Raw genomic sequence first — 15254 nt, forward strand, 5'->3', positions numbered from 1 at the left:
ACTACGCTACAGCACCAGCCCCACAGGTGGTGGTTTAACCCACTGTGGCACAATGTAGGCCTCTTATATTTTTAATCTTCATCTGTTTTGTAAAATATAGCTATAATACATTAATTTTCATTTCAGTTTGACACTGTATTTTCTGGATTATAATTTATCCATTCTGTGATAAATGCATGAGTTGTTTCTGATCATTGGTTATTACAAATGCCATCCTATAGACTTTCTTTTATATGTTTCCTATGTGCAGGTATTTTATTTAGGGTATTTTGTACCCTGAATTTTATACCTTTTTCAGGGTATTTCTAGAAGTGAGGTTTATTGCGTGATAGAATATGGGGACCTTCATCTGTACCAGATTATGCCAAGTCTCAGTTTATATTTGCACCTACAGTATGAGAGGACTCATTCCTTTATGTGTTTATCAGTGCTTACAAGTATCAGACTTCTTAATTTTTGCCAGTCTGATAATTTATAGTTGTATTTCATTTTAGTTCTCATTTCCCCAGTGGCTTATGAGGGTACACATTTTTTCATATGTGTATTGACCATTTGGATTTTTTTAACATTTATTTATTGAGAGGCAGTCTGTTATATATTAATGTTAACCGTCACAAAACACACCGAACGCCGGAATAAGGGAAAGGGTTTATTGGGGAACACCCAACAGACCAGAGTGAAAGGACGGCAAAGGAAAAAGAGAGAAAGAGAGTATAAGAGAGAGACAGAGGAGAGGAGCTAGTGAGGAGAGAAAGAGCAGAGAGGAGCCGAGAAAGAGAGCCAGAAGACCAGAGGAGGAGGCTAGAGAGAGGAACCAAGAGAGAGAGCAGGAGAGAAGAACTAAGAGAGCACGTGTTCAGGAACTGGCCCCTTTAAAACTTTGCCTGAGGGCAGGCAGGGAAGCAGGAGCAGCAAATCCCATTAGGATGGGGGTGGAGCCTGGCTCAGGTAGCAGGGCCATGTGGCCACCTGGCTAAAACTGTGCCAGTTTCCTAACACAGTTGCAGAGAGAAAGAGAGTGAATGAGAGAGAGAGAAATCTTCCATCCATTGGTTCATTATGGCTGCAGACAGCTGGTGCTGGGCCAGCCATAGCCAGGAGCCCAGGAACTACATCTGGGTCTCCCATGTGGGTACAGGGACACAAATAATTGAGCCATCTCTTGCTGCTTTCCCAGGTGCACTGGCAGGGAGCCAAATCGGAAGTGGAGTAGCCAAGACTTGAACCAGTGTCCATATGGGATGCTGGTTTTGCAGGCAGCAGTGTTACTCACTGCACCACAGTACTGGCCCCTGTATTTTATTTTTTGAAAGGTCTACAGTTTTAAACCCATTTTCCATTAGATTGTTTTTGATTAATGATTTGAGGGAGTTTATATTCTCTGAATGGAGTCCATTGTTTTGCTACATGTTTAATGGTGAATTTGGTGAATTAGAAAGTCTAATTTTTAGATACTTAAATTTGTCACTCTTAACAGTATTTTTCATCTTATTTAAGAAATTTTTTCTGTCTCAAAATTTTGAAGGCATTCTGCTGTGTGTGTTCTTGTCAAATGCTACATAGATCTACCTTTGACATTTATTCCTAAAAGCTACCTGGAATTGACTTCTTTTTAAGTACAATGTAACTTGGGGGGGGGGGTGTCTAAATTTCTTGGTTTTTTTATTTATTTTGTGTATTATATCAAATTGTATCAACACCATTTATTAAAAGAGAGTTTCCCCTGCTGCTCTGAAGTACTGGTTCTATATGGTCTCTCATGTAGAGAGAGTTGTTACACATTTGAAAAAATGTTTTGCTAATTCTTGGCTCTCTGTATTTCTACACAGATTTTAAGGATAACTTAGAAAGTTCCATGGAAATAAATAAAAGAAACAAAAAACAGTTAATTTGTTGGAATTTTGGTTAACATTATATTGAAATACAGATCAATTTTGAGGAAATGTCTTACACTATGAGATCTAATTTTTGAACACAGTAGATCTCACCACTGTTTAGTCTGCTTTTAATATCTATGAATACATAAATCCTTATTATTTACACTAAGTGGTCTAGTACATCTTTTGTAGATTTATTATTCATCCCTGGTATTTTTTAAATGCTCTTATAAATAGTATCTTTTCCAGGAATTCTTTTTTTTTTTTAAGACTTATCTATCTATCTATCTATCTAAGAGGCAGAGGGAGAGACAGAGAGGTTGCTCTTCTATCTGATGGTTCATTCCCCAGATGGCTACCATGGGTGGAGCTGGGCCAATCTGACACCAGGAGACAGGAACTTCTGGGTCTCCCATTCTGGTACAAGGGCCCAAACATTTGGACCATCTTCTATTGCTTTCCCAGACTTATTAGCAGGGAGCTGGATGGGAAGTGGAGCATCATGGACTCGAACTGGTGCCCATATGGGATGCCGGTACCGCAGACAGAAGCTTAACCAGGGGCCAGCACTGTAGCACAGTGGGTTAAGGTCCTGGCCTAAAGCACCAGCATCCCATATGGGCGTCGGTGTTAGTCCTGGCAGCTTGGGAGACCTGGAGGAGGCTCCTGGCTCCTGATTCCTGGCTTCGCATTGGCACAGCTCTGGCCGTTGTGGCCAATTGGGGAGTGAACCATCGGATGGAGGATCTCTCTCTCTCTCTCTCTCTCTCTGTAACTCTGACTTTCAAATAATTAAATAAATCTTTAAAAAAAAAGAAGAAGCTTAACCTACACCACAGTGCTGGCTCCCAGAAATTCTATTTTCTAACTCTTGATTGCTTTTATATGGCAATATAATTGATTTTTGTATGGTGATTTTTAGTTCTGCTAAATTACTAATTTAATAACACATCGGTAGATTCTTTTCTGCATACATAATCATACCATCTGTGAGTAATCCTTTCTTTATTTTTTATTTTTTTAAAAGATTTATTTATTTATTTGAAAGACAGAGTTACACAGAGAGAGGAGAGGCAGAGAGATAGAGGTCTTCCATGTACCGGTTCACTCCCCAGTTGGCTGCAACGGCCAGAGCTGTGCCAATCGGAAGCCAGGAGCCAGGAGCTTCTTCCAGGTCTTCCACGTGGATGCAGGGGCCCAAGGACTTGGGCCATTTTCTACTGCTTTCCCAGGCCATAGCAGAGATCTGGATTAGAAGTGGAGCAGTCAGGATACAAACCAGCACCCATATGGGATGCTGGCACTGGAGGTGGTGGCTTTACCTGCTACGCCACAGCACCAGCACCTCTTATTTTTTTTTTTAATAATTTACTTTACTGGCTAGGACCTCTAAAACAACATTGATAAAAGTGGAAAACTTGGCATCCTTAAGTGTAAAACTTCCAACATTAAATATATGTTCTATAAAAAATATTTTTTAAGATACTCTCTTGTATTATAGAAGTCTCCTTCAATTTGTACTGTTTTTAAGTCATGAATAGTTGTTTTGTTTATCAAACGATGTTTTATATCCGTTGAGATGGTCATATTATTTTACTTCCTAATTTTTGGATGTGGTTTGTTTAAATTGATTTGCTAGTATTAAACAATGTTAAAACCTTGAATTAAACCTAACTTTTTCATGATAGTTTAGTGATGGCTTTAGTTTGCCGATGGTTTGTTGAGAATGTGTATATTTGTATTCTTAAGGAAAAGTGACTATAATTTTTCCTTCTTCAGATGGTCTCTTCAGGTTTTGGAATCGAGGTTGGAATAACCAGTCAGATGAGCTGGGCAATTTCCTTTTTTACTGTGTTCTCTGTTCTTTAAGATTCGAGTTACTTCTTAAAAGTATTTGGAGAAATTGTGGGTGAAGCCATCTGTGCATGTGGTAGTTTTTGTCTTTTTAAATTTTCAAATTACTGATTTAATTTCTCTAGTGGCTCTAAGACTGTTCAAATTCTCTATTCTTACGTTGATTTTTGTAAATTTTATTCTAATAGAAATATATTCAAATTTCACTCCATATAAAGTTGTTTTAAATATCTGTTATAATCTTTTTAATGTTTATATTGTTTATAGTAGGAGTAAACTTTTTCATTTCTGTCTCTGGTGTTTTGACCATTTCATGGCCTAATCAGTCTTATGAGAAATTTGAAATGTCTCTTTAGTCTTTATAAAGAATCACTTTCATGGCACTGTTGAGCCTCATTTTTGAATGTTTATTATTTACTTCTATGTTCTTCCATGTTCTTTGAATTTACATTGTTCTTTTTCTAACTTCTTGAAATGGATACTGGAATCACTAATTTTCATCTTTTGTTCTTTGACATGGATTTTAAGTCTGTATATTTTGCTATAGGTATTATTTTAGTTAAATTCTACAGTTTGTAACCATTTTCATCATTCACTTTAAAATATATCTAAAGTTCATTATGGCTTTCTTTTAGATCTTTGGATTGTTTAAGAGGTTTTTTTTTTCTTCATTTTTCTTCTTTATAAAATGTCTTTTAGAATTTTCTATACATGGATGCCTTGTGTATGAGAAACTGTCCCTGCCTGCTCCCAGCTAAGGCTACTCAGGAGCTCTGGCCATTGGTTCTTGATTTTCTGCCCTTTCTTGGCAAATGTGGCAACCAGAGATTGTAGTTCTGAAGAGAATGGGACAGAAGGGTGCAAAGGCAGATAAGATTATTGCATTTTTTTTTAAGATTTCTTTTATTGGTTTAAAAGGCAGAGTTACAGAAAGAGGGCGAGACAGAGATCTTTCATCTGTTGGTTCACTCCCCAAATAGCCACAACTGCCAGTGCTGGGCCAGGCTGAAGCCAGGAGCCAGCACTTCATCCAGGTCTCCCTAATAGGTGGCAGGACCCAAGCACTTGGAACATCTTCCTCTGTCTTCCAAGGCACACTAGCAGGAAGCTAGAGCAGAAGTGGAACTGTCGGGTCTCAAACCCATGTCCATATGGAATGTTGGTGTTGTGGCTCAATCTGCTACGCCACAATGCCAGCCCCATTGTATATCTTAATCAGCAAGTTTCTCTTCTTACGAAAGCAAATGCTAAACTGAAGAAAGAAATGGAAGAAATGAAACAAGAGCTAATTCAGGCAGAAATTCAAAATGGAATCAAGCAAGGGCCGGCCTCATAGCCCAGCAGATTAAGCCTCCATCCACGATGCCAGCATCCCGTATGAGTGCCAGATCTTGTCATGGCTGCTGCACTTCAAATCCAGCTGTCTGATAATGTGCTTGGGAAGGCAGTAGAAGATGGTCCAAGATGGCCCCTATCACCATGTGAGAGATTCAGATGGAATTCCAGGCTCCTGACTTGGCCCTGGACCAGCTCTGGATGTTGTATTTATTTGGAAAGTAAACTAGGAAATGGAAGATCCTGTTGTCTCTGTGTCTTTCCCTCTCTGTAACTTTGCCTTTCAAATAAATAAAATAAATCTTAAAAAAATAAAAAATGGAGTCAAGCAAATAGCATTCCCATCTTGCAGTACACTGCAGGCTGTTTCTACAGCTTTTGAAAATGTGATACAATTGACACAAGTAGCAACTGTATTTTCTGGTGTTAAAAAACAGGTAAAAGAAGGAAAGTAAAAGGTGAAATAAAAACAGAAAAGAGGAGAGTAGGCAGAGAAAAAATAGCAAGCAGTAAGTGCTGACTCTAGGGCAATACATGTTTCCCATCTAGATCTTGGAATCTGTTGCCTCCTTACTGCCAGAAAACACTTTGATGTAGATTCTTTGTATGTAGACGTAGTTGTTACAGAAACAACTCCAAGAACAGTTGTCAGTGGCCTGGTGAATCATGTTCCTCTTAAACAGATACAAAATCACAGGGTGGTTTTCCTTTTAACCTGAAACCTGCAAAGATGAAGGGAGTACTCTCTCAAGCAATAGTGATGTGTGCTAGTTCACCAGCGTTGGAAGCTAAGGTCTTCCGAAGGGGTCTGCACCTGTGCCTTCCCAGGAGAGGCTGACAAAGAGCTAAATCCTAAGATTGGGAGCAGACCCAGCCTGATCTTTACACTTGCCATGAGTGTGTGGACATATGTGAAGGAACTGGCTCCCTCTGAGGGCAGAGAAAGGAGTGTAGGCAGCTGGAACCATAAAATACTTCCCTTTCTGAAATAGACTGGAGATGACTTTCATAACAATAACAATGGCTGTATTTGTCACAAAGTTGTTTTTCATCTATACAGTGACTGTGCCTATGGTACCCGCTGTTGGTGCTTGTTATAAAAATGTTTTTATTTGACATTCTTCAGGGTTTTTTAAAAGTGGCATTTGAATTTCTTATTTTCTTTTCACACACCAAGGACGCTGTTCCTACTATCTTCTTATTTCCGTTGGTACTCTTGCTAAGTCAGTGATCTGACTGTTGTCTTCTGTGACGATAATGTGTCTTTTTAGCTTTGCTTCTTATGGCTGATTTCCAGTGATTTTACTCTGTTGAGTCTAGTTTTGAATTTCTTTATTCTGCTTTGTGTTTTTGCACTTTTAAAATCTATGATTCACTATCTTTTCTGTATTCAGTCTTATCAATTTCTCTGCTATTATCTGCTCTTCACCTTTGTCTCTTACTCTTTCCATATTGCAGTTAAACAGAAGCAAGTTGTTTCATTACATGATCTGTATCTGTCCTCCTGGATATACCACCTTTTTGTTAACCTTTTCATCTGTCTTGTGGTTTAATTCCCTCTTTAACTGTACCAAAACTACATGAAGCCAAAACATTGAGTTCTTAGTTTTTGCTATTGTATACATTTTTTTCTTTATTTTTTTGACAGGCAGAGTTAGACAGTGAGAGAGAGGGACAGAGAGAAAGGTCTTCCTTTTTCCGTTGGTTCACCCCCCAAGTGGCCGCTGCGGCCGGTGCGTTGCACTGATCCGAAGCCAGAAGCCAGGAGCCTCCTCCTGGTCTCCCATGCGGGTACAGGGCCCAAGCATTTGAGCCATCCTCCACTGCACTCCCAGGCCACAGCAGAGAGCTGGACTGGAAGAGGAGCAACCGGGACAGAATCCAGCGCTCCCACTGGGACTAGAACCCGGTGTGCTGGCACCGCAGGCAGAGGATTATATTGGGCTGCGGCGCCGGCCCATTTTTTTGTTTTCTAAATTCTGTTGCTTTCTTTAAAACATTTTTTCTCTTTATACTTCAAATTTGCTTCTTTTAAAACACTGAGAGGATCGCAATAGATGCAAAGAAAGCATTTGATCAAATATAACATCCTTTCATGATGAAAACCTTAAGCAAATTAGGTATAGAAAGAACAGCCCTCAACACAATCAAAGCAATTTATGACAAACGCACAGACAACATATTATTAAATGGGGAAAGGTTGGAAGCATTCCCACGGAGATCTGGAACCAGACAAGGATGCCCACTCTCACTATCACTATTCAATATAGTCCTGTAAGTTTTAGCCAGAGCATTAGGCAAGAAAAAAGAAATCAAAGGGATACAAATTGGGAAGGAGAAAGCCAAACTATCCTTGTTTGCAGATGACATGATTCTATATTCAGGGGATCCAAAAGACTCCACTAAGAGACTATTGGAATTCATGAAAGTTTGATAAAGTGGCAGGATATCAACACACAAAATCAACACACAAAAATAAGTAGCCTTTGTCTACAAAGACAATGCCATGGCTGAGAAAGAACTTCTAAGATCAGTCCCATTCACAATAGCTACAAAAAAATTTAATACCTTGGAATAAATTTAATGACATCAAAGATCTCTGTGATGAAAAATACAAAACATTAAAGAAACAAGTAGAAGAAGACACACACAAAAAGGAAAACTCTTCTATGTTCGTGGATCAAAAGAATCAACTGTCCATTCTTCCAAGAGCAATTTACAGATTCAATGTGATACAAATCAAAATAACAAAGACCTTCTTCTAAGATATAGAAAAAATTATCTTGAAATTCATTTGGAAACACAGGAGATCTTTAATAGCTAAAATAATTTTATACCACAAAAACAAAGCCAGAGGCATCACAATACCAGATTTCAAAGACATACTTCAGGGCAGTTATAATCAAACACCTGGGTACTGCCCCCCCCCCCCCCAAAAAAGAAAAACACATGGGTATACCAATGGAACAGAATAGAAACTCCAGAAATCAATCATTACATCTACAACCAACTTATCTTTGACAAAGGATCTAAAATCAATCCTTGGAGCAAAGACAGTCTCTTCAACAAATGGTGCTGGGAAAACTGGATCTCCTCATGCAGAAGTATAAAGCACAACCCTTGCCTTACACCTTACACAAAAATACGCTCAAAATGGATCAAAGACCTAAGTCTATGACCAGATACCATCAAATATTAGAGACCAGTGCAGACCCTGGAAAACATTCGCATAGGCAAAGAGTTCTTGGAAAAGACCCCAGAAGTACAGGCAATCAAAACCAAAATTGACAAATGGGATTACATCAATTTGAGAATCTGTGCTGCAAAAGAAACACTCAGCAAAGTAAAGAGGCAACCAACAGGATGGGAGAAAATATTTGCAAACTATGCAACTGATAAAGGGTTAATAACCAGAATATATAAAGAGATCAAGAAACTCAACAGCAACAAAACAAATAACCCAGTTAAGAAATAGGCAAAGGACTTGAACAGGCATTTTTCAAAAGAGGAAATCCAGATGGCCAACAAACACATGAAAAATTGCTCAGGATCACTAGCCATCAAGGAAATGCAAATCAAAACCACAATGAGGATTGGTTTGAATTACCTATTTCAGCACTACACAAAGCAAAAGTCCCTCCTTGCTTGTCTTTATAGTTTTGCTATTTATGTATTTATGTATTCGTTCTTAGACAGTATTTTATTAACCTTTTCATATTTTTTACCTTTGTATGAATATATATTGCATGTTCTTGTATGATTGATATTTTGGTCACTGTGTTTATAAGAGTCATCCATCTGAAATGTATGACTACAGTCTATAATGCCATTGTGATGCATTATATGAAAATGTTATAAATTATGTATTCATTCTCTTTCTCAAAGGAAGCTTCTGTTGTTTGCAGTTTTTGGCTATTACAAATAAAGATGTTGTGAATGTTCTTCCACATCCCTCTTCAGAAGAGTTTCACCAGGGTATACATTTCAGAGTGAAATTATTAGATCAGAAGATGTTCCATATTACTGCTAATATTTAATATTGTGTGCATAGTTAGAGTTGATATAAGGAGTAGTAAGGTGGAAAGTTGAAGTGGTAGTTGTAGAAAGGGATTGTTAATACTGAAATTTGAGGGAGCATGCTGTATGGTAACAAAATGCCTAGCATTTGGATGTTTGTGGGAAATAGGTGGTATTCTTGATCATTGAGAGGGCTGATAAAGGAATTAAAGAGAAGCACAGGCTATTAAGGTAATCAAGTACATGGACATTGAAATCTCTAAGGACAATGACAAAAAGTAGTGTTGAAAATGCTGAGAGAGTCAGGAACTAATGCTGCTAAGAGCTAGTCCTCTGGGGATTAGTATAAAACTGTGTATAAGGTCAGGAGGTGGGATAGTCTCATGAAATGAGATTCCTGCTCTCTCTTCTCCTGGTGCAAAAAGAGAATGCTCTGGAGAGAACAGTGAAGAGCAAGGAGGTTGCCACTATCCTACCTCCAGGCCTCAGAGCTTGAGTTTTAGCTAGAGCAAAATAAAGGACTTTCCAGAGAAAGTGGTGAATGTGTATGGAGTTTTGTTGATGACTGATCCGTGTTATGGAGTTCATACTCGAGAATTTTCAGGAGACGGAACAGACAGAGGTCATAGGAAAGCTCATTAAAGAGACTATAAAGACTTAGACTTCAGAATTTAAGGAAGAATGAAGGCTTCTGAATACTGGACTAGTTAGGGTGATAGATAAAGAGCATAATGAGATTAATCCTGATAGTCTGAAAGCAGATCACACTGGTGAAGATGCGATGTGGTAGTGCAGAGGGAGACGTATGATTGTTGCCTGGAAGATGTAGAACTCTGGGACTTCCTCAATCCTGGTAATAATGTTATGAAATAATTATTTCTGTTTTCTAGAGATCATTTACTTAATAACTAGAAAATTAAGAACTGAGAACCTGAAACACTTATTGTAGGTGATAAGTTAACTTCTCTTCAATTCACAGCTGTCTTTGTGGCAGCATTGGAAGATTGGGGAATACAGTGCCTCAAGTCATTTCTTGTAGGGCTTAATTCTCCCGTTGAATTCTGTTTAACAAAGATTCTGGAGACTACTAATGCCCTGTTTTGTTTTGTTTTTAAGATTTTATTTATTTGAGAGGTAGAGTTACAGACAATGAAAAGTAGAGATAGAGAGAAAGGTCTTCCATCCACTGATTCACTCCCAAAATGCCTGGAGCTGCGCTGATCCGAAGCCAGGGGCCAGGAGCTCCTTCCTGGTCTCCCACATGAGTGTAGGGGCTCAAGTGCTTGGGTCATCTTCTACTGCTTTCCCAGGCCATGGCAGAGAGCTGGATCAGAAATGGAGCAGCTGGGACTCGAATCAGCACCCATATGGGATGCCTGCATTGCAGGTGGCGGCTTTACCTGCATATGCCACAGCATTGCCCCCCCCCATTGGTTTTATAGGAGGAAAATTTCTAGTTTATGATATGCCTTTTTCTATTTATTTATTTAAATAAAAACATTCTCAATTTTAATGCAGATAAATGTGACCATTTATTATAGGTTATGGTTTATGTTTTTATGTCTTTTTTAAAAATATCTGGGGCCGGTGCCGTGGCACACTAGGTTAATCCTCTGTCTGCAGCACCAGCATCCCATATGGGCACTGATTCTAGTCCCAGTTACTCCTCTTCCAGTCCAGCTCTCTTCTGTGGCCTGGGAGTGCAGTGGAGGATGGCCCAAGTGCTTGGGCCCTGCACCCTCATGGGAGACCAGGAGGAAGCACCTGGCTCCTGGCTTCGGATTGGCACGGTTCCGACCATTGCGGCCATTTGGGGAATGAACCAACGGAAGGAAGACCTTTCTCTCTGTATCTCTCTCTTACCATCTGTAACTCTACCTCTCAAATAAATAAATAAATCTTTAAAAAATTATCTTTAATATAAATATATCTTCTTAAATTTCCTTCTAAAAATTTCAAAGTTCTGCCCTTTGCACTTGTATTCTTTTGTCTGGAATATTTATTCAAGGGGAGGGTAATATTGTAAGTCGGGGATCCGTTTTTTTCTCTAGGAAATTCAGTTGCCTCAACACCATTTATAGAACATTCCAGTCTGTTCCCACTGTGCTGCAGCATGAGCTCTGTCATAGATCAGATTTTCAGATAGGTACTTGACACTTTTTGTACTCTCTATTCCATTAGAATTTTTCTATCCATTTGCCAAAATCAAACTGTTCTAATTATTCTGACTTTTTAATGCTTGTTAGGTAGAGCACCCTTCATGATCTCAGAGTTCACGTTTGTCTGGATTTTTAAAAACTGTGTACTATGTTACTGGCAATTTATGTGGGAGTATAAGCGATATCAGTGTATGCCTATCCCTTCAGTTCAGGATAATTTTAAGTCGTATTTCTGAAAAATAGGTATTTGAAAATTTGATCAATGTATTTATACACAATAGAAAGTTCAAAAGTACCTGCTTTTTAAATGAGGAAGTGTTTTCCTGATAAGGAATATTGTGGATTTGGGGCTGAGTATCAAAGCTAATTGTGCCCAGGTCACAGGCACTTAGCACAATATTAATATAGATGAATTCACATGTAACAATGTATGCATACATCCCTGAGCATTGTAGGTAAAAGCCGGGTCTCTGGAGCTGTACTTTGTGCATTTGAACCCCATTCTACCCTTTATTATAAAATACCTTTGATGACTCTATTACTGTATGACATGCAGGTGGTTCTTTTTAAATATCTTATTTTTAAGCAGTTTATGTTTTGTTTTTAGAAGAAAGCAGTTGACAGCCAAAAAACAAGAAATGGTCATTGATCAACCTGTCTATTTTCAGAGTGGCAGGCAACATACTACCTTCTCAGCAGAATCGAGTCGGAGCCTTTTGATCTGTCTACTCTGGGTTCTCAAGAATGCAGATGAAACAGTTCTACAGAAGTGGTTTACTGATCTGTCAGTCCTGCAACTAAACCGACTGTTAGATCTGCTTTATCTCTGTGTGTCATGCTTTGAGTACAAAGTAAGTGGCCATTATACATTGCAAAGATTAAGAAAGAAAACAATATGGAAAAGGAGGATGAAAAGTGTCTTAATTTCTCTTCTGATGTTCAAATTTTAGGGGAAAAAGGTGTTTGAAAGAATGAATAGTTTGACTTTTAAGAAATCAAAAGACATGAGAGCAAAACTTGAAGAAGCTATCCTTGGGAGCATAGGTGCTAGGCAAGAAATGGTGCGCCGAAGCCGAGGACAGCTTGGTACGTACCCAGTCTCTTCTTCTGCTGAGGGTTTTCTCAGTTCCCTTGAGTTACGTTATAAAGATCACTGTTGCAAGTTTTTAATGGTAATTCTGTGCTTTCTTTTTTTAAGATTTATTTTGTTTTATTTGAAAGGCAGAGTTACTGAGAGAGGGAGAGACAGAGATCTTCCATCTGCTGGTTCACTCCCCAGTTGGCTGTATTGGCCAGAAGCCAGGAGTTTCATCCAGGTCTCCCACGTGGGTAGAAGGACTTGGGCCATCTTCCACTGCCTTCCCGGGAGTATTGGCAGAGAACTGGATTGGGAGTGGAGCAGCTGGGACTCAAATCGGCACCCATAAGGGATGCCAATGCTGCAGGGGTGGCTTACCTGCTACGCCACAGTGCTGGCCCCAATTCTGTGCTTTTTTAAAAGAAGGCATTTTAAACATCATCATGAATTAACTTGAATAATTATTTCTCTGCAGCAATGCAAGGTAGAATTCTGATTTCAGGAGAGTGAACATACGTCTCCCCGGCTCTGGATAGTCTCAGTGGATGCCTATTGCCTTTCTGTCATTATTAATAGCACCTACTCCCCCTCCCACCCGCCTTTATTGAAATAGACTTTATTTTTTAAAGCCGTTTTAAATTCACAGCAAAACTGTTAAGTACAGAGATTTCCCGTATACTTCACACCCTTACACACGTAGCCTCCCCATTATCAGCACCTCCCACCAGAGTTCATATTTATTATAATCATTGAACTATGTTGATGCAGCAGCACCTAGAGTCTGTAGTTTACATTTGGGTTCCTGTGGTATAGTATCCCTTTTTACTCTTTTTTTTTTTTTAAGATGTATTTATTTATTTGAAAGGCAGAGTTGCAGAGAGAAAGAGAGAGAGAGAGAGGGGTCTTCCATCTGCTAGTTCAATCCCCAAATGGCAGCAATGGCTGGAGCTGGACCAATCCAAAGCCACGAGCCCAGAGCTTCTTCTATTTCCTTTTTTTTTTTTAAAGATTTATTTATTTTACTTGAAAGTCACAGTTATACACAGAGAGGAGAGGCAGAGAGAGAGAGCTCATGTTCTTCGCATTGTAGTACGTCTTTTTCTAACGTTTACTTTTGGGGACAGTGGAACTGGTAACAGTATGTTTGTTATATATTTAAGCTTATATCCTCAGGACAGTTATCATTGTTTGAATGTAAAAATTCAAGTTCTTCCTGTCTTAGAAAAATTACACCATTGTAATTCTTGTTAGTTATCCTTTTTTGTTTTCTTTCACAAAATTTGTTAAAGATATAGATTTAAAAATAAAAAAGAAGAAAAGAGAAAAGGAAAAAAAGTAGAAGAAAAGTCCTTTCTTGTCTAGGAAGTAATATCTCAATATTTTTAAAATTTCTATTTGGATTTTGAATGTTTACTTTTGCTATTCATCCATTCTGAGAAATTTAAAGTTTCATCTATTTCAAAAGGAACATTAGTTTTCTATCTGAAAGCTTGAAATTGTTACTGGTTTCATTGTCTAAATGAACATTTTTCTATTTCTCTACCATTTTCAGCACCTCCTCCACTTCTGATGTATTTGTATCAGTCATTTCTATTGCTGCTGCTCCTTTAAGGACTCCTTACCATTCAGTCTGCCTTCAAACGTGGAAACCTCAGGAGAGAACTTCCCCCTTTTTTCTCTTGTCTTACCTTACCCAGATCAGTAATTACTTTAGGAATTCTTCCTGTTTTGCTTATCTGTTAAACAGAAACTTATTGACCTCTCAGTATGTTCCACATAGTTGATTAGCCTGGACACAAAATATGTTCTGTTCTTTAGTTTATATTCTTGTGGTCATAAGTGCTATGGAAGGGAACAAGGCAAATTATGAGCAAAAGGACCATTTGCAACATCATGTTGCATGAAATAAGCCAGACACAGGAATATAAATACTGCATGTTTTCCTTTATATGTGGGAGCTAAGATTTTTAAAAAATCCAAATACAGAATATTTAATTACTAAAGGCTTGGAGAGTCTAGGAGTTTGGATAAAAAAAAAATAATAGGGGGAGCTGGGTATAGTTCATTAATTGTGACAAAGACACTAATATGAGATGTTATACAGGCAAATGGAATGGGGGGGCATATTGGAACTCTTTGTATTACCACCTTAAAATTTTTGTTTTATAAAGTAAAACTATTCTGAAATAAAATGTTTTTAAAAATATAAGCCGGCGCCGCGGCCCAACAGGCTAATCTTCCGCCTAGCGGCGCCGGCACACCAGGTTCTAGTCCCGGTCAGGGCACCGGATTCTGTCCTGGTTGCCCCTCTTCCAGGCCAGCTCTCTGCTGTGGCCAGGGAGTGCAGTGGAGGATGGCCCAAGTGCTTGGGCCCTGCACCTGCTTGGGAGACCAGGAGAAGTACTGGCTCCTGCCTTTGGATCAGCGCAGTGTGCTGGCCGCAGCGGCCATTGAAGGGTGAACCAACAACAAAGGAAGACTTTTCTCTCTGTCTCTCTCTCTCTCTCACTGTCTACTCTGTCTGTCAAAAAAAATAAAATAAAATAAAAATAAAAAATATATATCAACAAAGCATATCCAATTAGGAACCTCTTCAAACAAAATGTAAAGAAAGTTCCAGTTTATGAGAAAATTGGGAACATGAGCACTAACTGTATAATTAGCCTTAAGGAATAAATTGGGATTTTAAAATCTGATAATGCTTTTATGGTAATGTGTTTATTAAGTCCTTTAGAGCTACACACTGAAATATTTACATATGAAATGATAGGATATCTAGGATTTGCTTCACAATAGTAAGGGGGAGGAGAAATGAATGGGGTTAGAGATGACATCAGGTGGCTGGGAGTTAATAATTGTAGTCGGTTGGTAGGTACATGAGGGCTCATGATAACATCCTATCTTATTTTCTGCAGTTGACATTTTCCACAATAA

At 38.7% G+C, this 15254-nt stretch overlaps 1 protein-coding gene and 1 pseudogene across 9 annotated transcripts in view; both read left to right on the forward strand.

The window, feature by feature from the left end:
- The window catches only part of DOCK7 (dedicator of cytokinesis 7), a 268374-nt gene that overhangs the window by 187094 nt on the left and 66026 nt on the right, over positions 1-15254 (forward strand). For all 9 annotated transcript variants that reach the window (XM_070078382.1, XM_070078385.1, XM_070078386.1 and 6 more), the window contains 2 exons: positions 11911-12093; positions 12193-12328. In XM_070078382.1, coding sequence (XP_069934483.1) covers positions 11911-12093; positions 12193-12328 — 319 coding nt within the window. The remainder of the gene's footprint in view (positions 1-11910; positions 12094-12192; positions 12329-15254) is intronic.
- LOC138850640 (aminoacyl tRNA synthase complex-interacting multifunctional protein 1 pseudogene) lies at positions 5170-6131 on the forward strand (annotated as a pseudogene).

This window comes from Oryctolagus cuniculus, chromosome 7 (assembly GCF_964237555.1).
Source record: "Oryctolagus cuniculus chromosome 7, mOryCun1.1, whole genome shotgun sequence".
Lineage (NCBI taxonomy): Eukaryota > Metazoa > Chordata > Mammalia > Lagomorpha > Leporidae > Oryctolagus > Oryctolagus cuniculus.